Genomic DNA, 22,539 nt, shown 5'->3' on the forward strand with positions numbered 1-22,539 from the left:
CACCAAAACCAAATTTCTGAAGTGTAAGAAATATAAATTCATGCTCAATTGAGTCAAAGGCTTTATAGAAGTCCAGGAGAAGGATAAATGAGTCATCAGATATTAATGCTGAGTAGTCCAGAATATCCAAGAAGAGTCTAATATTATTGGAGATGTGCCTGTTTGTCATAAAACCAGACTGTGTCTCGTCTACAATATCGTCCAAAATATATTTAATTCTTCTAGCTAGCAATAGAGCTAATGTTTTATAATCATTATTTAGGAGGCTTATTGGTCTCCAGTTGTCTATATAAAAGCTGTACACATGAACAGGCGGTGGCGGTAAATGCATCGCCGCGGAGGTTGAGTTCCTCATTCACAAACCACAAAAGAAGAAGGACCAATGACGCGCACTCTCCGCCAATATGAAGGCACCCAGGGCAGTTTCTGCCTTTGCTTTTAAAGAATAAGCCTTGTAATTTTTTTTACAAGTGCTAAATCCGCCAGCCTGATTAAAGTAGGTGTGACACCGAAAAAATATCTTGGGTGAGACCGTGTTTTCATTTACAGATTAGCATGCAGGCTACTGGAGCAGGCTAAGATAGGCCCCGCGCTGAGATAAAACATGACACAGTTAACTTTAGCATTAGCCTCCATTCGCTTGTTTTATTCTAGTATGAGATATGCAGAATAATTACTGTTAATCTACGACGCTTTTTGAATTTCAGAAGCATCCTGGTTAGTTAAAGATGGTAAACAGAACTCAGTTCTTGTAGTTAACGGGGAACTTCAGCTTACTTAAAGGTAGCATGCGTTGTTGCTCGCTACAAGTTAGCGCAGAGCAGCTGCACTGACGGCAGATATTTGCATGTGTTTATGTTTTGGATGCTCCATTATGCACAGGAGTACTAAAGCATCCGGGAAGGCCATGTGATTATCAAACGGTTGCAACAGTAACAGTGAGAAATGGGTTTTCGGTTGCAGTTTAAGATCGGTTGTAGGGAATGAATAAATTCAGGGAGTTTGAGGGAATCGCACTGCAAAGAAAGTTTCCTGCCAGACTTGCTTTGTTTTTTTGTTTTGTTTTCTTTTTAAGTCATTTTTTTTCTAAAGTGCCAAGTTGTAAACATGCAGATGATTAAAGAGAGTTCACTGAGCGTTGTTTGTCATATTTGCAGTCCTGCAGAATGTCCAAGATCAGGCGGAAGGTAACAGTGGAAAATTCAAAAACCATATCTGACAGCAGCAGCAGCAGCAGCACCACAACCAGCAGCAGCACCAACCCCGCTGCTCCGTCCCGCAGGCCAAGTGTGTTTGAAAGGCTTGGACCCAGCACTGGGAGTAATGCTGCTGATGTATGTATAACCCAGAGGTCAGAGAGGGTTTTCCCCCTCCAGGGGGAAATTTCCAAGTCTCTGTGTCTTTGAATGAATATGGCACAGTGCGCTGTTTCTTCTTTGGCCTGGCTCATCTGTATTTTGTTTTTTTGTTGTTGTTTTTCTTTTTTTTAGAGTCACTGTAGAAATTGGCTGAAGACTGGGAATTGCAGTTACGGCAACACTTGTCGCTACACACATGGAACTCAGCCACGAGGCAAAGGATTTAGCTTTAGCCGGTAAGATGGCTGCGGTTATTGAATTTGTATTGAGTGTTGCTTTTAAAATCAAATCGACCTTTGTGCATGTGTTTTTCTAATCTCTGCGTTAATGAAACAGGTCAACCGAGAGGCCCACAGGTGATCTGCGGGAGAGGATGAAAAATAAAAGACAGGATGTTGAAGCAGAAAACCTGAAACGAGACCTAGATGAGCCCTCGTCCCCCACAGTAAGAGTGAGTCCTCTGCTCTTTTGGTCTTTGATAATAACGCATTTCTGAATGAAGAATCTAGTTTAGATTTGAAATCGCTTTGGAAAGTTTAGTACATTGTGCAAAACGGTTTGTTTGTGTGTGCTACTGTAGCAGAGAGAGTCCTCCAGAGGCCGACACAGAGAGAAGGAGGATATAAAGATAACAAAGGAGCGTACCCCAGGCAGTGAAGAAGAACCCACAGAGTGGGAAACCAATCGTGAAGGTTCGGTGTTTTGTTTTGATGACGTTTAAAGGGAAATTGACACATTTATTTGTAAATACCATTTTGATGTTGTGGATTGAAACGCTCTTCTCCATTCCAATTTTACTGTTTTGGTTTGGGTTTTTTCCCATTAATTTTCAGACTCTGATATCGGTGATTACGACTATGAGCTATCCCTAGAGATGAAGCGTCAAAAGATTCAGCGTGAACTAATGAAATTAGAGCAGGAAAACTTGGAGAAGAGAGAAGAAATTGTCATCAAGAAAGACGAAACTCCGACGAAAGCCAGAACCACAGCCTTGCCAAAGGTAAGCGATGAGATGCTTTGATTATTTCAATACGTGACCTCTGGATTTCAAAAGTATTAGCACAGCTCACTTCCTCCGTTGAAGTAGCTGTCTGCAAGGGTGGTTGTCATCTGAATTTTAGCTCGATCTGTCACATTCGTCCTTCAGGCTTCCCCTGAGCAGTTAAGCTCCAAAGATTCACCCTCATCCAGAAAGTCCAGTGGCTCGCCAAAACATAAACGGGGAAACAAAGGGCTGGGCTCGGGGAAGAAAGAAAAGAAGGCATCAATATCCTCACCTGTTTTAGAAACTACCAGGTAGGGAAGAAAAACAAAATATGAGACCTACAGATTTGATGAGGTTCTGATAAATATTTTCCGTCATTCTTTGACCAGGTCTTCGAAAGGAAGCCACAGCAAGAAGAAAGGGCCCCGTACCCCCAGTCCCCCTCCACCGGTCCCTCTGGACCTGCCCGTGGTTGGGAAAAAACACAAAGGCAAGCACAAAAATAAGGAGAAGTCTGACGAGAAGCAGAAGGAGGGTAAAGATCGTGGACGAGATGCAGAAAAACACAAAGAGAAGAAGGAAAAACGCAGGTAAAGTGGGGATTTAGTGCATCCTGCAGCGTGTGTATGTTTTTAATTCGTTGAGTCATATTCACAGTTATCCTGAGTTATCCTTTTCAACTTCCAGTGCTCGCTCTTTATAATGTCACCTTTTTGTTTGAAGGGACAGATCTGACAGTTCCCACAAGGCCAAGAGGTCTGTGACATCAGAGGAGCGTTCTGGTAGCGTGTCATCTCCCTCCAGGGGTGCGTCGCCCTCAGCCAGGAAGAAATCTACCTCTCCTAAAGCTTCCTCCCATAAGGCTTCTATCTTGGCATCCCCTCCTCACAGGTGAGCACACAGAAACCTTTTTTTCCAGGGCTGTAAACATTGCAGGATCACTCACCTGTACTTCTTTCTTCACAGTTGGGTAAATATTTGATCATGACAGCCAAGAGGAAATAACCTTTTGTCACTGCAGGTCTCCTTCTCCTCCACGCCACCAACGCAGCCCCACTCCTCCCCGTCACCGCTCGCCTTCGTCCCACTCCGGTTCCTCTGCCCAGCGGCACTCTCCCTCTCCTCGACGCCGTCGTTCTTCTTCCCCCATCTACCACAGAAGCGCCACCGCTCAGGCCTCCGCCTCCTCGCCTCAGAGCTCCCGGCGCTCTCGTTCGCCTCCTGCTTCTCATGACACCTCGTCACCCCATCGGCGATCTGACAGGTTGAGCCCCAGCCGGCGCCACTCCAGGGGCCGCGAGAGGAGTCGTGGCGACAGAGAGAGGAGTCCTCCCATCCAGGACCGCAGACATGAGCGCAGAGATGGTATCGTCATCTTCCATTACTGGATTTCTATTTATCAGTCTGTTGGCTGGAGCCTTGCTTTAAAATATAGGCTGTCAATTAAAAAAATGTACATTTATCTGCTATTAAGCTATTTGTCTTTTCTCCACACAGATAGTCACAGCAAACGAGAGAAGGACAGCATCCGTGACGACCGGGACTATGACTCTGAACAGATCTCTCGGGATGCCCGTGACGACCGGGACGCCCGAGATGCTCGTGACCGACGGGACGCTCGTGACCGAGGAAGGGAACCAACTCGAGATTCTCGTGATAGCAGGGATGTGAAGGACTTGAGAGAGAGCAGGGTGGAGACCTGCTCCAGTCGAGACCGCGAACGGGAGCGAGAGAAGGACCGGGAAAAGGAGAGGGAGCGAGAAAAGGAAAGAGACAGAGAGAGGGAGAGGATTGATGCACACAGGAAGGAGGACCTGACTCAGGATGACAGGAGCTACGGGAGAGGGCATGGACGTGACGATGGAGGCAGAGGAGAAGCAAGGACTGAGAGCAGGATGGACAGAGCTGATAGGAATGGACGAGGTAGAGGACGCGCTAATGACATACCTGAGAAAGGCAAGTAAATAAAAGCAAAGTGATTATTTCAGTCTTTTTAAAGAATGAATTTGAAATACTGCTGTGAGTTTTGAGAGTGTGTGTGCGGCAACAAAAGACGAGACATTTTGATAATAAGCTGCTGGAACATCTCATATCTAATGAGGGAAATTAACAAAATAATTGAGAGTGAAAAGATGACTGGAGATTTCTGCGTCCCATGATCAATAAAAGATTGGAAGGATCTGCAGAAATCTTTTTTACGCAAAGGAAAAGCAGAAATGCTAGCTAAAATCTTCACTGTATCCCAAATTTGATGGTAATTGTTTTCCCTCTTAGTCTTTTTGGGTGACTGTCTTGAAATATATGTCAACCCATTTTCTCATTTTTCCTTCTGTTAGGCTCCAACAGAAACTCTCGGGGTTCCCAACTGGAAAGCAGCCATGACAACTGGGAATCGCGGAGCAGTGCCGTTCGTGAACGGAGTGTGGAGAGGAGCACAGATCGCAGTGCCAATGAAAGAAGCTCTGACAGGGTGCCAGACCGAGATCGCTACGAGTGTGAGAGAAGAGGGGAGCAGACCAGAGACCCCTCGTATGACAGGAGAGGAGGACATGGAGAGCGGGATCGCAGAGACAACCGCGAAAGAGGTGAAGATTAGAAGCCCGCACATGATTTCCTTCGTTAAAGTGAGTGTGTAGTTATTCATGGCTGGTTTCTCTGTTTAACAGACCAAAGGGCAGCTTCTCCAAGCAGACACCAGGGGAGGCTGGAGGAGTCTGAGAGGGACGAGAGGAGGGACGAGCGCAGGACTGAGAGAGCTGAAGACAGGAGAGACGACAGGACTCGCGAACGGGAGAGGGAGCGAGAGAGGGAGCGGGAGAGAGAGAAAGAGAAGGAGAGAGAGCGGGAGAGAGAGAGGGAAAAGGAGCGGGAGAAGGAGAGGGAGGCGGAGAGGGAGCGGGAGCGAGCCAGGGAGAGAGAACGAGAGCGAGAAAGGGAGAGGGAGCGAGAGCGAGAGAGGGAAAGGGAGCGCGAGGAGCGGGAGAGAGAGAGGGAGAGGAAAGAGAGGGAACGGGAGAGAGAACAGCGCGAGCGGGAGAGACTGCGGGAATGGGAGGCCCGAGAGAGGGGAAGGGAGGAGAGGCGGGAGAGGAGAGACGACGCCAGGGATGAACGGCCGGTTCGAGACAGCCGGGACGATCGCAAGTTGAGGCATGTGTCAGTTTTTAATCCGTGTATTTGTGCGACTTTCTACATTAAATAGTCATCCGCACATAATCCAGCAATTATTTACAAAGTAAAGTTTCCTGAATGTTCGGATTTAGTTTTATGTAGCCGTTATCGTGCTAATCTCCAAATACTGATCTGCGCTTATTATAATGTCCTCTCCTTCTAGTCGTAAGAGGCCCAGGATGGATAGCAGCCAGAGTCCCCGATCCTCTCCTAAGCGAACGACACTGGACCTCAGTCCAGCAGACAGCGACGACTACAATAGTGCCGAAGATAAAAGTGAGCGCCCGATTGGCCGAGGGCAGGCCAAGCTCCACCCTCAGCCCCTCCTCCCCAGCCCAGTGTGTCTGCCTCCATCTGACAGTAGGGAAATTCTTTTTGAAAGGGCACACTTATATTTTAATGGGGGGTTGCACTTTTATACACATCCTTCTGTAAACGTGTGTGCTCTGTGTAAACACTTTTAAGTTTCATTTCTCTTTGTAAAATGTGCTGGTGCTTTGGAGTCATTGGCTGTCAAGTGAAAAGAAAATGAAAGAGCTTTCATGTCAAAGGGCTCCTTTAGGTTAGATTTTCCTTTCACTGCATTTTCAGCCGATACCTCCAAGGAAAAACTTCTGTACTTGACTCCAATGCTTTAAAAGTGCTGAACGTGTTTATGTGACACACAGATGGGGACAAGCATCGTCTGCTGAGCCAGGTGGTACGGCCCCAGGAGCCGCTGTTACGATCGCCGCCGAGAACTGCCGCATCCGATGACAAGCCCACTCACTGGAAGGATGAGGACCGCAGGGTAGTCGGGGACAAAAGGGAAGCACGCGGTCGCCATGAGGACCTGGAGCCTCGTGGGGAACGAAGCAGAGGGGCCGACAGGCGTGGAGAGCACCTCTCAGACGCGCCTTCTGACTTGCGTACCAGAGGCAGAGATCCTACACCACCTCCGCATCTACCCCTTGCCGCTGCCACTGAAGACAGAGAGACCAGTGGTTCCCAGTTGCATGAGGAGGGGAAAAAGAAGACAAAGTCACAGAGGAAGGGCTTGAAGAAGGGTCGCAAAGACGAAGAGACTGTCGCTGGCAGCGCCCTGGCTGCTGCAGGGGACCGATTCAACCCCGAGCCCCCATCTGGGGCTTCTGCAGACGTGCCTCCACCCTTACATTCTCCCAGGAAAGGGGCAAAGAAGAAAGCTCTAGAGCGAAAGAGGAAGCGATCGCGAGGGGCAGAGTCTGAAGCATCCGAGGAGGAAACTTCAACCTACCTGCCACACAGTAAGAGGAAGAGGGGTCCTCGGACACCGCCGCCCTCAATGAGACCTGATCAGCGAGGCGCTGGAGGGAATACAGAGCGCTCTCCTCTCTCCAAAATGGACAATTTCAGTGACTGGTCAGATGAGGAGGTGACAGACCGGGGAGGCTCGCTGGAAACACTTGCTCCTTTGGTTTCTGCTGATAGGGCTCCTGCTGAACCTCTCAGGAGAGGTGGAGGCCCCAGGATGGGCCGGGGTAATCCACCACCCATTGCACCTCTGCTCTCCCAGGATCCTCCAATGCTGCTGCAGACTTTGCCTCCGCAGCCTCTGATGTCCCAACCGCTGCTCCGCAAACCCCCACCAGAGCAGACGCGCAGCAGCAGCATGGGGAGCAACCAGAGTCGGACATCGTCTCGACGCCTGCGTTCACCCTCTAACGAGTCAGCCCACAGAGAAGATCCCCAGGGCCCACGATCGCGCCGGGGCATACTTCAAGGCACCAACTCTCGGGACCGGGAAAGAGAGCGGGAGCGAGAGAGAGAACGGGAGAGGGAGCGAGACCGCGAGAGGCCGGCGGCGAATGACCCTCCGTGCTCTGAGAGGAAGTCCCGGATTGATCAGCTGAGGAGAGGAGAGCCCAGCCGTAGCACCTCATCAGGTAAAAGCCTCACCTGAATCCTGAACGTGACACAGAATTGCACACATCCTGTACTACCAGGATCACTCTGAATTTGACCTATGTTTATTTATTTATTAATTTATTTTTTAATTTAGACCGGCAGGATTCTCGCAGCCACAGCTCCCGACGCAGCTCTCCTGATTCTGAGAGGCAGGCCAGGTCCAGGTCCCGTGCCGGCTCCTACGACAGTCGAGAAAGGGAAAGGGAGCCGTTTGAACGGGAGAGGGAAAGAGAGAGGGAGAGAGAACGCAAGGACCTCCGACCTCAGCAGCAACAGCAGCAGCCTCTGCTTCTTCAACAGCAACTACAACAACCACCATCAAGAGAATGGGAGCCTGAATGGCCAAGCCGGGGGCGGGAGCCCCTGCTGATGCGTCCTGGTCGCGAACCTCTCCTTAGGGAGCGGGACATCCGGGACAGGGAACGCTTACTCCCCGAAGGACTCATCCAGCAGCATGAACGGGAAAGGGAGAGAGAACGGGAGAGAGACAGTCGAGGTGACCGAGGTGTTGACCGAGAGAGGGAAAGGTTGATGATGATGGATATCACGCCCCACGGGGACCCCAGGGCTCCAGTACGAGGGGACATCAGAGGAGACTTGCGAGGAGACATGATGAGACAAGACAGGATGGATTACGAGCCTCTGCTGCCCAGAGAAGCTTTCAGTCCTCCAGAGCCCGAGAAACCAAGCAACAGTCCCCATCTAACTGGAGATCAACGGGAGGTGGAGAAGGCAGACAGCATCGATGGTAAGAAGATAAAAACGTGCATAAATGTTTGTCTTTTCCATTTCTTGTTTTTCCTACAAGGATTTTAAGAAAACTGTGTGTGGTGGTTTTAGGAGACGATGATGGGAAGGAAGACGATGTCCAGTCTATGGCATCTGTTGGCGAGGAGTACGAACCGATCAGCGATGATGAGCTGGATGAAATTCTGGCTGACAGCCAGAAAAAAGAAGATCAACAAGAAGAAGAGAAAATCACAGGTACAATAAAGACATTCTGTGGATAATATATACACACATGAAAGTGTGTCGTCAGTTTCTCTCCCCTCTTTATTTCTTTATTTTTATTTGATTGTCTTGAATTCTGACAGGCCTGAAGTTCATCAACTCTACAATTAATAACAATTGAGAAAATGCAAAGTATTCAGTGGAATTTTCTCTGGTGATCTTTAACAAATGAAGCCTCTGCCTTTGTCGTGTGCCGACAGGTCCTCTGGATGTGATAGATGTGGACTGGTCCAGCCTGATGCCCAAGCAGAAACAGGAACCGCGGGCAGCGGGGGCAGCCTTGCTCCGCTTCACCCCAGGGGCGGTGCTTCTTAGGGCAGGCATATCCAAGAGACTTGCTGGCCCAGAACTCCTGGAACAAGTCAAAGAAGTGTGCAAGTCTGAGCTGGACGATCCCAAAGGTGAGTTAGGGACATAAAAACTGGATGTATTGAATCAACAGTCAAATCTCATTAAAGGAAAAAACAATTTTCTGCAGAATGCGTATGTGGTTGGAGGTTGGCCAGAGAAGAAAAGTCGTAGGCTTTTGGATACTGTGGAGGGGACGTTTAAATTCATGTCTGTACCTCTAGACTGAAAATATGAAGTGGCATGCCACCGGCAACTTAATAAACTGCCATTCCCTTCCTCCTCTCCTCAAGCGTCATCTCCCGAACTGAAGCCGGGATCCAACACATGACAACGTGATTAAATGTGCATATGTGTTCCAGATATTGTTGCAGTTATTGTCAGCAGATTAGACATGGGACCCTCTCCGTCTCTGGACAGCTGTGGCAGCTAATGTTAGGTTCGAGTGGCCTAAAATTCACACCTCACAGTTTGGTTACATTTTCACATTGTATGAGAGTTTATTCACTAACTGTAACAGAGTTACATCCACTTCAAAGACAGTTTCACTCATGCTGGCTAACAGCAGAGCTTGTCTGACTTCTTGACGTGGATCAGGCTCCTTTTACAAAGTTTCACAACCTCTTCCAGAAGAAATAAAGCTGAACGCTTCTTTTTTAAAAATTCCTGTTGATCCATCAAATTAAACCTCTGTTGTCGTCATCTTGGTAGATGCTGACAAGCTCTTTGAGCATGACCTGGGAGCCTTGAATATGGCAGCTCTGAACAGGCGGGTGGAGAGGGCAGGTTTATTGAGGAATCTGGGGCCGTGCTGTAAGGCCCTGTGTGCTCGCAGGGACTTCGCCATCCGCCGGCAACTGTTGAAAAACGAAAAGGTATGTGCTCTCCAGTTACAGACCTAAATTGAGATCAACAAATTGTTTATTAATCCTAAATGAATGTGCTTAAATCTTTTAACTCTTAGCTCTTAACTATTTTTTTCTCAGGGTCTATCCAAGCATGACCCCACCACACCTGTGGTGGACAATGAACTCCTGCAGATGAGCATGCGTCTCTTCAGAAGGACCATGGCTGGCCAGGCATCGGCCCCGGAAAGGTCGGACAGTGGGTCGGCACCAGCAGCTGAAATTACTGAAGCTGGTAGTAGTAGTAAGCTCAGCACAGCACAGCCTGAGGTCTGTGTGTCCTGAGAGTAAAACACATCAGAGGTGAATGCTTCTAGGCCTTTACTTCCTCTCACTCCTAACTCTGTTTCTCGCTGTCTCATTTCGTTACATACGTAGCCTTTTTAGTCACGAGAGGGAAAAAGGCAATGTTATGACTCTTTCAGTTATTTGTTTTTCATGATGTGTTCCATAGACTGATAACTAGCCTATGGAGGGGTGCAACTATCCATGTATGAGAAATCTAAAACGCCTAAAATGACTTCATGTTTTTGTGGATTTACAGTGTTTTAGAGCAGATTTTTAACGATCAGTTTCACCTGCCTGACAAAGATTTGTTTCCCATGTTGTGCATTGGTTAGTACAACTGTGCATTAAAATGGTTAGATGTTGATTTTTTTTTTTTTTTTTTTTTGTAACTGGTCTTTTGGTTTGTATGAAACGACTGTTCAGCCATGACATAATGGGACACTTAATATTGTTCTGGTTTTTTTGTTTGTTTGTTTACACCATAATACATGAATCCGAGTCTATAGCATTGGCTGCAGATTTTATTGACTCACAACAGTGAAACATCCTGCAGGAACTTGAAAGAACATTTCTCACTAAAAAGCACTGCCAAGCTATTCCTTCACTGAATGTAATTAGTTAAAGCTTTTAGTTTGTGGAAACACGCTTTATTTTTTGTGTTTCTTTTAAATGGTTTGGCAGTGTCTTTCTTACAGGAACTGAAGGGAGTGCAGATCACCAGGTCACGAACATGAACGAGTGGAATTCCTCTTCTCACGAGCCCACATCATCCATGATGGAGCCAAAGCGCTCCCAGTAGGAAAAGACAGTGTACTGCTTAGGAAATAATGACTGAAAACAAGCCATTAATCTGAACTTTCAATCTGTCATGGAGGCGGCTAAACAAGGTCACGGTAGTCTTGCACAGATGGATAAGGTGCACCTTTACAATGTGGTTGTATCAGGAGACAGTTGCTTAACAAAAAGCGCAAGATTTGCCTTATGCGTGTGCTGGGATAATTTTAAAGGACTGAAAAGATTAGGAAGGGGCAAAGTACTTTTGTCCTAAAGCTCTGGATTCAACGTGATCCACCACCCAATCCAGCTCCATGACAGGAAATCTCATTCCTCTTCTCCACCCATTCGGGGTCAGCGCCTGTCCTACACCCAGTTTTCACATTTTGACTTCTGAAAATTTCTGCCAAAACGAAATTGGCAATAACACAATACCGAAAATAAATAAAAATTTTCCAGAATTGGGACCACTTACTAAGGAAAGGACTACCTCATGAAATCCTGTCCCACTGAGGAAACAATTCACCATCTGCTACATAATGTGTGGTTCACGATGTGGGTCGGTTTCGAGAACTAACAGGAGTGGCCGAAAAGTAGTATCAGTAATTTTATCGACACAGAGACATCGAACTCAGTTTCCCATTATTTTTCAGTTTGACCATGACTCTGGTTTTACAGAAAACATTTTTACAAACTTTTTTTTGTCCTTGTCTCTAATATTCGAGTAATGATATCTGGTTCAATGCTGTAATTTTTTTTTTTTTTACTGTAAAATAAATATTGACATTTTCACAAATAAGGACAAACGTGATGAAATCTTCAAGCAAACAAATTTTTGAGGTAAGTTCTGGAGTTTAGCATATAATTACCACCACTTCATGGGTGATAGGTTTATGAGTTTGTCTCCATATGTGTCTACAGAGGAAGTCTTATGACTAATTTAATTATGTGGAAAAATTTGTTTAATTTCACATTTCTTTACATGTGCAAAATAACACCATGTTTGATAAAATATGTATACTGAAAACAAAGATATACATTTTTTTAAAGTTATTTAAACATATTTGTCACCATCTGTGATTTTAATAATTAATTTTACCTTTCTAGTATATCTGAGATTCTTAGAAGTAGACATATCAGTAGAATTTGGATGTTAACTAAAGTTTCAATTAGGATGCCTGAAATGTTAGAAGAGTTGTAGGTATCTACAGCAGTTCAATTGCTGATAGTAATTATTAATAACAATCGAACTTTGACTAATAAAAACTGGATTCTAGATGCTAAAATTACATTTTAGCTTTTTCAACGTGGAGTTCTAAGATAAGCCATAAAATCTTTGTTCATACAGAGGAAAATTCTGATGCCACTCTGCTTGGTGCAATGAAAACAGCAACTGGGTGTAGAGTCACAAACATCAAAAATTATATAAAAGGTATACACTTAAAACAATTATCAACATACAAGGAATATATACAGAAAGAAACAGTTGGGAGTATGATTACAAACAAATATTAATGGTAAAGCGACTGATACTTGCACGTTTCTACTAAACACTGAAAGGACTTAACACAGTGTGTCATAGTTATCCACGTACATATTTTCTACACCTGTGCTTTCAGTGTTAAATTCACACTTCAATTTTGAAGAACCCGTAATTCAATGCCCAAGGGCACTTAAGCATGCAGACTGGAGCAGCCAGGGATCAATCCACCAACCTTCTGATTGGGCAATGACCGGTCACCGGCTCTACTTCCTGAGCCACCTCGGGAATACTATATGGTAGCTAATACATATGTGAACAGTAGTGCAAATAGGTTGAGAGTGAAATAATAATTTACCGGCAAAAGTGATGACAGAAAAAGTATTAGAGTTAATGTGGTAAGGAACAGTTAGAATATTATAAGAACACCGTGTTGTGCGTTTGCTTTCAAATGTATTGAAAAACATAACATGTATTAAAATTTTCTTGAAATGCACTCAAAACACGACCGATTGAAATGTAGAAACGTTCTAATAGAAACGTATTGTAATAATAGCTGACAAAGTTACAGGACTCTTACAGTGGAGTTTCCAGTGATAAGTAAGGAGCTATTCATATCAATGATTAATACTTTTGCTAATATGATGCGAATCGTAGAACTGTTAGTCATTACTCGACAGAAGACAAATGTTACAGCCAACAATTTCCATAAAAGCTACTTCTTTAAAGTTATACGGATTTTTCATGCTAGGAACCATTAGCTCTACGTTTGTTGTTAACGGGCCTCATTCGAAACGGACCGGCTTCCTTTACCCACAACCCTCCACCTTAGCTCAGTCCTTCCGACTTCCGCCTCAGCTAAGAGCCGAGGTGAGTAATTTTTTCAGAAACTATAATTCTACAATCCAGCACCATCCTATGCTATTAAAGCCACAGAAACGTTCATCCATCGTGTAATAATGTTTATTAGTACTGTATCTGCTGTTATGTGACCATTTTGATGTTGCTGAATGTTTGTAAAGACACTTTAAAGCGACGAAGGAGAAGCACTGGAGCGGTTTCTAGCTGCATGGCTGTCCATGTTCTCCACACACTGCTGGAGTGTTTGTCACTCAGAGCTCAAACATAATACCAGCACTACAGTTATTCTTGTAACGTTTATGTCATTAATTTTCTTATTTAAGCTACATGTTGGCTTGAGTAAGTAACGCTAGCGCGAGCTGTATGCTAGCGTCAGGCTTTTCTTCGGGTGTCGAGCTTAAGTTGTGTTGAAAGCGGACTCAAACTTAAGTATGCGTGTCTTTTCCCCCCTTCTTTCTAGATGGCCCCAACAAAGAAAGGAGAGAAAAAGAAGGGGCGTTCAGCCATCAACGAGGTGGTGACCAGAGAGTACACCATCAATGTCCACAAGCGCATCCATGGAGTGTAAGTACTGCTGGTGTTATGCCAAAAAACGATTTCCGATATATCTGTTTGTATGTTTAAAATATTTGCTTATGGTGGTAGGCTGTATAAAGCTGCATTAAAGAAGGGGGTCATACAATAAATAAAGAAATTACCTTACTCTTTTATGAAGCCAGGCCTTTTGGGCCACTGAAAACAACTTTATAGATCTGTTATGTTGTATTTGTTGCAGTTTCTGCAGTCCTCTTGGTCACATCTGTTGAAAAAGACACTTTTAATCTCAATGAGAGTTTTTACCCAGATCAACAACGGATACCTAAAAATCACTTTGCCAAAAAGCTGATCTGCTTCTATCTTGTGACAGGAATATTGTTCCTGGCTCAAAATGACTTTTATTGTTAATGATATAATGTTAGAAAGCTCAGTAAGTTATTAACAACAGTTTAAATACCGATTGAAGATTAGATTAAAATATATTAAAGCGACTGCAGTGTGGCTTTGTTGTGTGAGACGGCTGTGCACATGAGCACATTTTGTTTGGATGCACTAAAAGCAATCAGTCCTTTAACTTATTTTACATAAATCTGAGCATTTTAGTAATTCATGAAATGTGTTATATAAGAGAAGACAGAAGGATCAACGTTAGAAATTCAAATTATATTGGGTCCCCTTGTTTTCCTGAGCACACAATAAAGCAGCGCACATAAAAACGAATAATGCCTCTCTATTAAAAAACAAAATGACATAAAAGCTAGAGACAAAGGTAGTTCAGTGAATAGACAGTGCTTCTGAGTGCTAATCTACAGTGAAAGGGAGAAAATGATCAATGAAAGAATTTCATTTTTGAAAAAAAAACTTCCACAAACCAAAATACCCTTTACCTGTTAATCTTGTCTGAGAAATGACAGATCCTTCAGCCACAAAGAAAAAGGGGACATGAGGATTGGGTGAATTTGAGTATTTTGTGCTCTACAGAAGATAACATCAGGGGAACGGATGGATCTTCAAATTCCAAATTAAAGTGTCTGATTTGTTTGATGAAAATCATTTAAAAAATAATAATAATCACACTAACACTTGGACAGCCTGGGTCATTTTTAAATTATTTTACCTAGAATAGGTCTAATAGGAATAAGTCACATACATTTAATTTGTCAGTGACTGTTATCTGTCACTCAGTGCTGCTGTTCACCCAGTGTTGGCATGCTGAGAAATACTAATCAGGCTCTTTTCTGTTGTATTCATATTAAAGTTGTCCCTTTTTCATTTGCAGGAGCTTCAAGAAGCGTGCTCCCCGCGCCATCAAGGAGATCCGCAAGTTTGCAGTGAAGGAAATGGGAACTCCTGATGTCCGCATTGACACTCGTCTCAACAAGGCAGTGTGGAGTAAGGGTGTGAGGTGAGCTGGTGCCCTCTTCAGATTTCAGCAGCTTTACCCTATTTGCTTTTATGGGTGGTTTGCACTGTGTCCGTGTTTATTCTTACCTTAAAGTCATTTTTTACTTTCCTGCGTATTTATATGAAGGGTTAAAGTGTGCAGTACTGGCTGTCAGTAAGCTCCTGTCACCACAGTGACTTTAGGAACTGCTATATGTCAGCGTGTGCTTTAACAAGTTAGGTTTGTACAAAAAAAAACAAAGAAAGCTGTAAGAAACATTCAATTAAAATTCTATGCTCAGGTGTGCTGTTGCCATTTTTCAGTCTTTTTTTTTTTTTTTTACTGGTTAGTTGAACTAGTGGAGGTGTTGGTCAGCCTTCTGTGTGCACACAACTGAGATTTATTGGACATAGAGCAAAAGTTGTGCTTAGAAATACAAGATTGTCGGGGAACTTGTTGATGGCTCCATTGCTTTCAGCTATTTGTGATTCACTTACGTCTATGTGGGAAAAATCGAATTTACCATATTTCTGTCTGTGCTGAAAGTAGGATATCTGAAGGTTTTCTAGTCTGTTTCTCAGCATATGAACAGAAGAAGAGAGGGGAGGTGTTTTTCACTGTTGTGGTTTGCTGTCATTTAATATCTCGATGCATTGCTTAAGATTACACAGGAATTAAAACTGCATGAAATAAGAGTGGCAACATCCTGTGACTGTAGCAGTTAGTAATGTCCCAGCTAATCATTTAGCTTCCTGGTGTTCTTATGTGTGCGTGCGTGTGTCACAGGAACGTCCCGTACAGGATACGCGTACGGCTGTCCAGGAAGCGTAACGAGGACGAGGATTCCCCCAACAAACTGTACACCCTGGTCACATACGTTCCTGTCACCACATGCAAAGGTAAGCATGTTTCTCACTCACTCTCAGGTACCCGTGGAAGTAATGATGACATTTTCTTAATCGTGTCCTCTCTTTTCCCCACAGGTCTGCAGACAGTCAATGTTGATGAAAACTAAAAGTTGTCTCCAAGTCGAATAAATGGAAATAAAAGGACATCTAGTGTTTCCTCTTGCATTTCTTTCTTTTGTCTTTTTTTTTTTTTTTTTTTGCTCATAACTGAAGGTTTGATTTGAGATTTGTTATGGATTAACGATGATAATTTTAGGCTAGCAAAACAGTCAAAGTTTGCAAAAATTAAATGAATCTTTACCCTGTTAATATAACTATTTATAATTAGATGTTTTTAACCTCCTAGGACCTGGTGTCCACATAGGTGGACGTCACATTTTGGGTTGTCTAGACCAGAATACTAAATTTTGCTCTATGAGGGCTCGATATCCACTTGCAAGGACATTATATATATGTGCATCTCATTTTTGTCACAAACAAAAATCGGTAAAAAAAAAAATCTGTCAATTCTTTGTTTTTTACACTCATCAGTGTCCCAATATGCCCCCAAATCAAAGAGAAATTAAAAATGCATGCCATGAAATAGTTTGGGTCTTAGGAGATTAAGTATAAGTAAGAACTGTCTTTGGGGTTTGATGCCCTCTGTTTTCAAGTAAAGCAAAATTACTTTACTATTATTTGGTTTTTTAGATAGTAAAGCTCCTGATTGGTCATTGAACTCTACCACTATGACAATACAGTGCTGATAGTTTATAGGGGGAAAAAACGGCTGGATTTATTGGAGCGTGCTGGGTGGTGTTTATTAAGAATATTGTTATGATATTTAATGGAAAATGAATTAGGTGTTCAATTTCTCTGAACAATGGAGTCCACCTGCTTGATGGAGTGGAATATATTTGATTTAATTCGAATGTAGAGATATCAACAAAGTAAACCAAGTCGTCTCTTGAGGACGGTTCTTTTGACAGCTCCCTTTGGACTTCACAACAGCAGATTATCTGCCTCCATCTCACCTTATCTTCATGTCCTTCATTACATCCCTGAACCTCTGTGCACTTTTCTCTTTTCCACCTGCGTGGCAGCTCCACATTCAACATCCTTTGTTTGGACAGGCGCACAGAAGGGATCGTGGATATATGGAACAATCTCAGTCTTGTCTCTCTTTGTCTCCAAACTGCTCAGTCTGAGCTTTGCCTCTGATGTAATCACTAGGGGTGGGTTTTGATTGTCGATTAAAACTGATTCTGGCTTGGATAACGTAATAACGATTCATTAAAATCCTGAATCGATTTTTAAATATAAATTTATTTTGCCCAAAACGCCAGAATTTCTACAACCACCAAACAGCTAAAACAGTAAATGAGTGCACAAAACGCGGACCCGACGCATCCGAATCGGTGAGAATCCGCGGCCTTTCTCACCCGACGGCACATATGCGGACACGGTCATGCCGCCTAAGAATGACCGTCGGGGCTCACTGATTTCGAAGCGTCGGCGGGCGCTTTGTGTTTACGCCCTTTTTGCGCTAGATTCTCTGAAGCTGCAGGTTTTATCTCTCTGCAAAAATATTGACTGAACCAGCAGCCAAAGACGATCCAAACTACGCTTCACATAAACATTATCACGAATTTCCTCTTACTTTTGCTGTTTTGCTTCCACCACGATAAAAATCACACTTCATGTAGAGCTCTCCCTCTCTCTAAATGATAATCAAAACCCACCCCTACTTATTACTTCCAACAAGAAAGCCTCATTTCTGCTGTTCAATACTGAACAAATGTAAACTTTTTAAAATTATGCAAAATTGCAAAATGCTTAGCTGTGTCTTTAATAAACCTCCGTAACTTTACTCTGCTTCACTTCGTTTTTGACTGCACAATATTTTTAAGGTCATCTGCTATAAAAACCCAGACCAGGAAAACCGCCTTCATGTTTTTCTGTATTTTATCCTCAGTTACTTTGACACAAAGGAATCTGCTGTGATGCTTACACCTTTGATAAAGTCTCACAAGTGTCAGCTTTCTTTTTATAGATATAAAAAATATAGATATGTACTGATAAGGGATCAGAATTATAATATTTCTGACTGTGAGGCAAAATTTCCCCGATTCGAATCGATTCGACCCACGATTCGATTCGGGACCTTGTGAATCGGAATCGAATTGATTCTAGAAATCAGTGACGATGCCCAGCCCTAGTAATCACTTCTGATTCTGGTCATTACCAATGTAAACTGTAGCCTCTTCATCTCTGCTACCTCCAAGGACCTGTTCCTCTATATTTGATATAACAGGTGGTTCTGAAACTATGGAGCATGGACAACCTGGGGAAAAATAGTGTAATTAACCTAAAAAAAAAAAAAAAAAAAAAAAAAAAAAATATATATATATATATATATATATATATATATATATATATATATATATACTCTTATTAATATATATACTCTTATTAATATATATATATATATATATATATATATATATATATATATATATATATACTCTTATTAATATATATATATATATATATATATATATATATATATATATATATATATATATATATACTCTTATTAATATATATATATATATAAACAAACTCTTATATTAATAAGAGTTTGTTTATGCTCTCGCGTCATTATATAAATTAAAATGTGGTGTTTCGGGTGTGCTCACGTCAGATCATCATGGCAGCGCTGCCATGCTGCCGCTAAGGGGAGCTCCATTATTTTGTCAGCAGTTGGACGTTGAGAGGACTGGACGCATCAGCGGAGACGTTTCTATGGGATCGTCTAACGGGTTCTCTGGAGTTTGTGCAGCTGCGAAGTAGAACTACAACTTATCAAAAAGGTAAAGCTACGAGGCTGATTTCGATTTTGGGCCGTGTGTGTGTCTGTGCGGTGAGATTTAAACTGGTCTAGCCGAGAAAACAAACGAGCACGATTTAAGTTGTCTGCTTCATGTCTGGGAGGGACAGATGTGGCTAGCTGGTTAGCTAGCTGACCAGTTAGCTAGCTGCCTGAAAGCACCACTATTTAGATGAGCTGACACAGAGGCTGAGAGCCTTGCCGTTAGTTTTTCTCCGTACACGGTCGCTAGCCCTGAGCTGTGTAGTTATCACTTGTCTTGAATCGTTATGTAGGATAGCTCACCGTTAAGACATACGATTTAACAGGTTAGTTTTAGCGCCAGTCAAGTCCTATCTCCATTACCTGTGTGTGTGTGTGTGTGTGTGTGTGTGTGTGTGTGCGTGTGTGTGTGTGTGCGTGCGTGCGTGCGTGCGTGCGTGCTCAGGTGGGAGCGTCGCTCGCTGTTTCCATGGCCGTCGGCTGATGTGCGAAGCGATGCGGCACTACTGGCTGCTCATCGGGGCTTGCGGCTGGGTGCTGCTAATCCTGATGTTTCTCAGCAAGTTCATCAGCTTCAGAGCTGTTGATGGTAAGCCACTGGACCTGTTACGGTGATAGCTACAGGCGGGAAATCCCAGGAGGGGGGATTGTGATCAGTCCCATTTGATTTATGTGTTTGTTTGTTTTTTAGATTACGGAGAGAGAGCTGGAAGTCAGAGCGGGACAGTACCAGGCACTAAGGTGGTGGTCAAACCCATTGGGATGTCCAGCCCTGAAAAGAAATCTCCAAAGTCATCAGATCAGGTGACTATTTACTGATTGCTAATTATAACTAATCCATGCCATTGGCCTTTTCTCTCCTCTACATAACTCTAAGTTGTGTATGTTTCTCAGCCTACAGCAGTACCCGCAGTGGCAGATTGGCAGTCAGTCGCCCAGAAGCGAATCGAGCTGCTCTCGACAGTGTGTAAGAACAGCAGCCTGAGAAATCTGACACACGTCTCCATCAGCAAATTTGTCCTCGACCGGATCTTTGTCTGTGACAAACACAAGATCCTGTTCTGCCAGACGCCTAAAGTGGGTAATACACAGTGGAAGAAGGTCCTCATTGTACTCAATGGTAAGTATGGACAGGACGGAGGTAAAAGCAGTGCTGTTCTTTTTAATTTCATGCCTATTTGTTGAAGTAGTTAATTTAGATGAGGAATTATTATTATTATTATTATTATTATTATTATTATTATTATTGTTGTTGTTGTTGTTGTTTGCAGGGGCTTTCCAGACTGTGGAGGAGATCCCAGAAAACCTTGTTCATGACCATGAGAAAAATGGCCTCCCTCGCTTGTCGTCCCTCACTCAGCAGGAAATAAATCACAGGTGTGCTCGTAGTTACATTGATAAATGTGGACTTATCTGGTTGAAGTAGTCAAACGTACTTCCTTAAATCAAAAAGCAAAAATGAAGCAGCGCTGCTTCTTCTGAAAGATGCTGGCACATAGTGTTTGCGGCTTACGCTAACGTTTATCTACCTCGTACCTCAACAGATTAGACACCTATTTCAAGTTCTTCATTGTGAGGGATCCCTTCGAGCGCCTGATCTCTGCATTCAAGGACAAGTTTGTGAAGAACCCCCGCTTCGAGCCGTGGTACAAGCACGACATAGCTCCGGCCATTATATGGAAATATCGCAAGATTCACCGCAACAATGACCTCGTCGCCTCCGGTCTCCACTTCGAAGACTTTGTTCGCTACCTCGGCGATATGGAAGGCCACCGGCGTATGGACCGGCAGTTTGGCGAGCACATCATCCACTGGGTGACGTACGCAGAGCTGTGTGCGCCATGCAAAATAAACTACAGCGTGGTCGGCCACCACGAGACGCTGGAACAGGATGCCCCGTACATCCTCAAAGCGGCAGGCATCGACACACTGGTGACCTACCCTGCCATTCCTCCAGGCATCACACGCTATAACAGGACCAAGGTGGAGCACTACTTCTCAGGCATCAGCAAGCGAGACGTCAAGCGCCTCTACGCACGCTATCAGGGCGATTTCCATCTGTTCGGCTACCCAAGCCCAGACTTTCTACTGAACTAAGGCAATTAACACCGACTAAAAGACATGTTTGTTTTTTAAATATATAAACCAGCTTTGATTTGCTGCGAGTGAGTTGGACTGTAATTAACAGTCAATTCTTTCTCATGAATGCAAACTGCTGCCTAATATTAAGACGTTTAACAGCGTGTTTGTGCAGATAGAAAATGTAACCGATGAGCAAACGTAGGTGCAGGATGGGGTGTGAGAAGTCGCCATAATGACACTGAGCAGTGAATAACCACAGATTCTATTAGGTTTTTGTTGGTGATGCTGAGGGGGAGCGTCAGCATCAAGGTCAAATGTATGGTACACATCAAGTGGAGAACACGTTTGTAATATTTATGATTAATTTGTTCTCTGTAATTTTTTTTATATGTAATGCCAGGGATGCAGGACGGTAAACCCTGTAACGTAGCTGTTATGTATGGATCGCCTGTTTCATTAATGGATGTTGCCATATGCTTCAGACAGCATCCTTTTCAGTACCTCTTCCTGTAATGCCAGATACAGGCGCAGTAGACCGCGTGTGTCCGGGAGCACAAAGATGTGAATATAAATCAAATGATGAGACAGTCGTGTTCTCGTGGATTTCAGAATTTCCTTTTTTACATTTTGAAAGCTTTTTTGTTTAAACGCTTGGTTTCTCACATATCATAATGTGGAATCAAAATGAAGCCCTGGACTGTGTTGTGCCAACTACTCCAGTTTTTCAGCCTTTACATTACACCTGATGTATATTTAGCTGTTAATGCTTTCGGGTCGTTGAAGGAAACTGGCACTGGATTTTTAAAAAGGCTATTTTTTTCAATTAGAAATGTACTATGTAAATGTCCTTGTCTTTGGAATTCAACATTTCTATTATGTGTTGCTATTTATAATATTATTAACCCGCCGAGTAGTGGCACAAGAGGTGTCCCAGTTGTAAAAAAACAAACAAACACTGCTGCGTCTCTGCAACCTCTGGGTGACCTTTTGGACAGGTGGTTGTGTTACAAAGACGACATGGCTTGTAATAAACTTGCTGGTCAGTTGTGTGTTTCTATGTTTGTTTTCTTAAATATTGCTCAGGTGTGCATTTTACTATTATAATAGCTGATTATTTTTTGGGGGGGGTCACCACAAGCTGATCCACTCCCTCCATCTCATCAACCCTGTTCATCTCCTCCTTCGCTGCATCCCTGAATCTTCTCTCCTGCTCTGAAGCTGATGTTGCTGCAATAATGTCAAACATCCACAGGGGGGGGGCAGCAGTGTATTTAAAAGTGAGTGCTTGGTGAAAGAAGCCACAAACCTCCTTGAACCCTTTGAACTTAAATGTCAGCACACCAGTCTGTTGAATTGACATTTAAGCAGAGGGCTTTAAGGGCAAAACAAATACTTCATAGCTGTATGCAAGCATCAAAGAGGCTCAGGGCAAGGACAGGAGTTTGCATCGTCAGTGTCAAATATCCAAGCTCACACTGTGCAAGGTGGATTTAAGTTGATTTACACAGAGCATAAGCTTCAGTTAAGTGTATTAACCCCGAGTGCCTCAAAGCTTTGTGGCTCGCGTGTTTGTTATACGTTTGTCTGCCAGGTTATCTCTCCCTCGTGCTGTCCGACTGGTTGGTCCTGTCGTTCCACCATGGAGATAAAGTTTGTTTGAGCAACAGATG

General features: G+C 43.6%; 3 protein-coding genes across 6 annotated transcripts; all 3 read left to right on the forward strand.

The window, feature by feature from the left end:
* The first annotated feature begins 312 nt into the window (after positions 1–312).
* On the forward strand, positions 313–10,500 carry zc3h13 (zinc finger CCCH-type containing 13). Of its 4 annotated transcripts, none has more exons than XM_082524834.1 (20): positions 313–525; positions 1,158–1,334; positions 1,491–1,594; positions 1,695–1,809; positions 1,939–2,050; positions 2,192–2,358; positions 2,506–2,654; positions 2,733–2,933; positions 3,067–3,234; positions 3,365–3,708; positions 3,841–4,299; positions 4,680–4,928; positions 5,010–5,493; positions 5,678–5,874; positions 6,183–7,418; positions 7,535–8,188; positions 8,281–8,424; positions 8,652–8,852; positions 9,511–9,674; positions 9,786–10,500. In XM_082524834.1, exons 2-20 carry the CDS (start codon positions 1,167–1,169, stop codon positions 9,987–9,989), a joined length of 5,520 nt encoding a protein of 1,839 aa, XP_082380960.1. In that variant the 5' UTR covers positions 313–525; positions 1,158–1,166; the 3' UTR covers positions 9,990–10,500. The 4 variants fall into 4 exon arrangements, with proteins under 4 accessions (XP_082380960.1, XP_082380959.1, XP_082380961.1 ...); XM_082524833.1 differs by having other exon boundaries at positions 313–496; XM_082524835.1 differs by having other exon boundaries at positions 313–496; positions 3,073–3,234.
* A 2,475-nt stretch (positions 10,501–12,975) lies between these two features.
* Positions 12,976–16,091, forward strand: rpl31 (ribosomal protein L31). Its single transcript, XM_082524934.1, has 5 exons — positions 12,976–13,116; positions 13,568–13,671; positions 14,924–15,049; positions 15,815–15,927; positions 16,012–16,091. The coding sequence occupies exons 1-5, from the start codon at positions 12,991–12,993 to the stop codon at positions 16,041–16,043; spliced, it is 501 nt and encodes a 166-aa protein (XP_082381060.1). The 5' UTR covers positions 12,976–12,990; the 3' UTR covers positions 16,044–16,091.
* A 2,526-nt stretch (positions 16,092–18,617) lies between these two features.
* chst10 (carbohydrate sulfotransferase 10) lies at positions 18,618–21,916 on the forward strand. Its single transcript, XM_082525120.1, has 6 exons — positions 18,618–18,788; positions 19,233–19,376; positions 19,479–19,591; positions 19,682–19,907; positions 20,059–20,164; positions 20,332–21,916. The coding sequence occupies exons 2-6, from the start codon at positions 19,271–19,273 to the stop codon at positions 20,882–20,884; spliced, it is 1,104 nt and encodes a 367-aa protein (XP_082381246.1). The 5' UTR covers positions 18,618–18,788; positions 19,233–19,270; the 3' UTR covers positions 20,885–21,916.
* Positions 21,917–22,539: the final 623 nt, after the last annotated feature.

This window comes from Aulonocara stuartgranti (assembly GCF_965226115.1).
Source record: "Aulonocara stuartgranti genome assembly, chromosome: 23".
In the NCBI taxonomy this organism is placed as follows: domain Eukaryota; kingdom Metazoa; phylum Chordata; class Actinopteri; order Cichliformes; family Cichlidae; genus Aulonocara; species Aulonocara stuartgranti.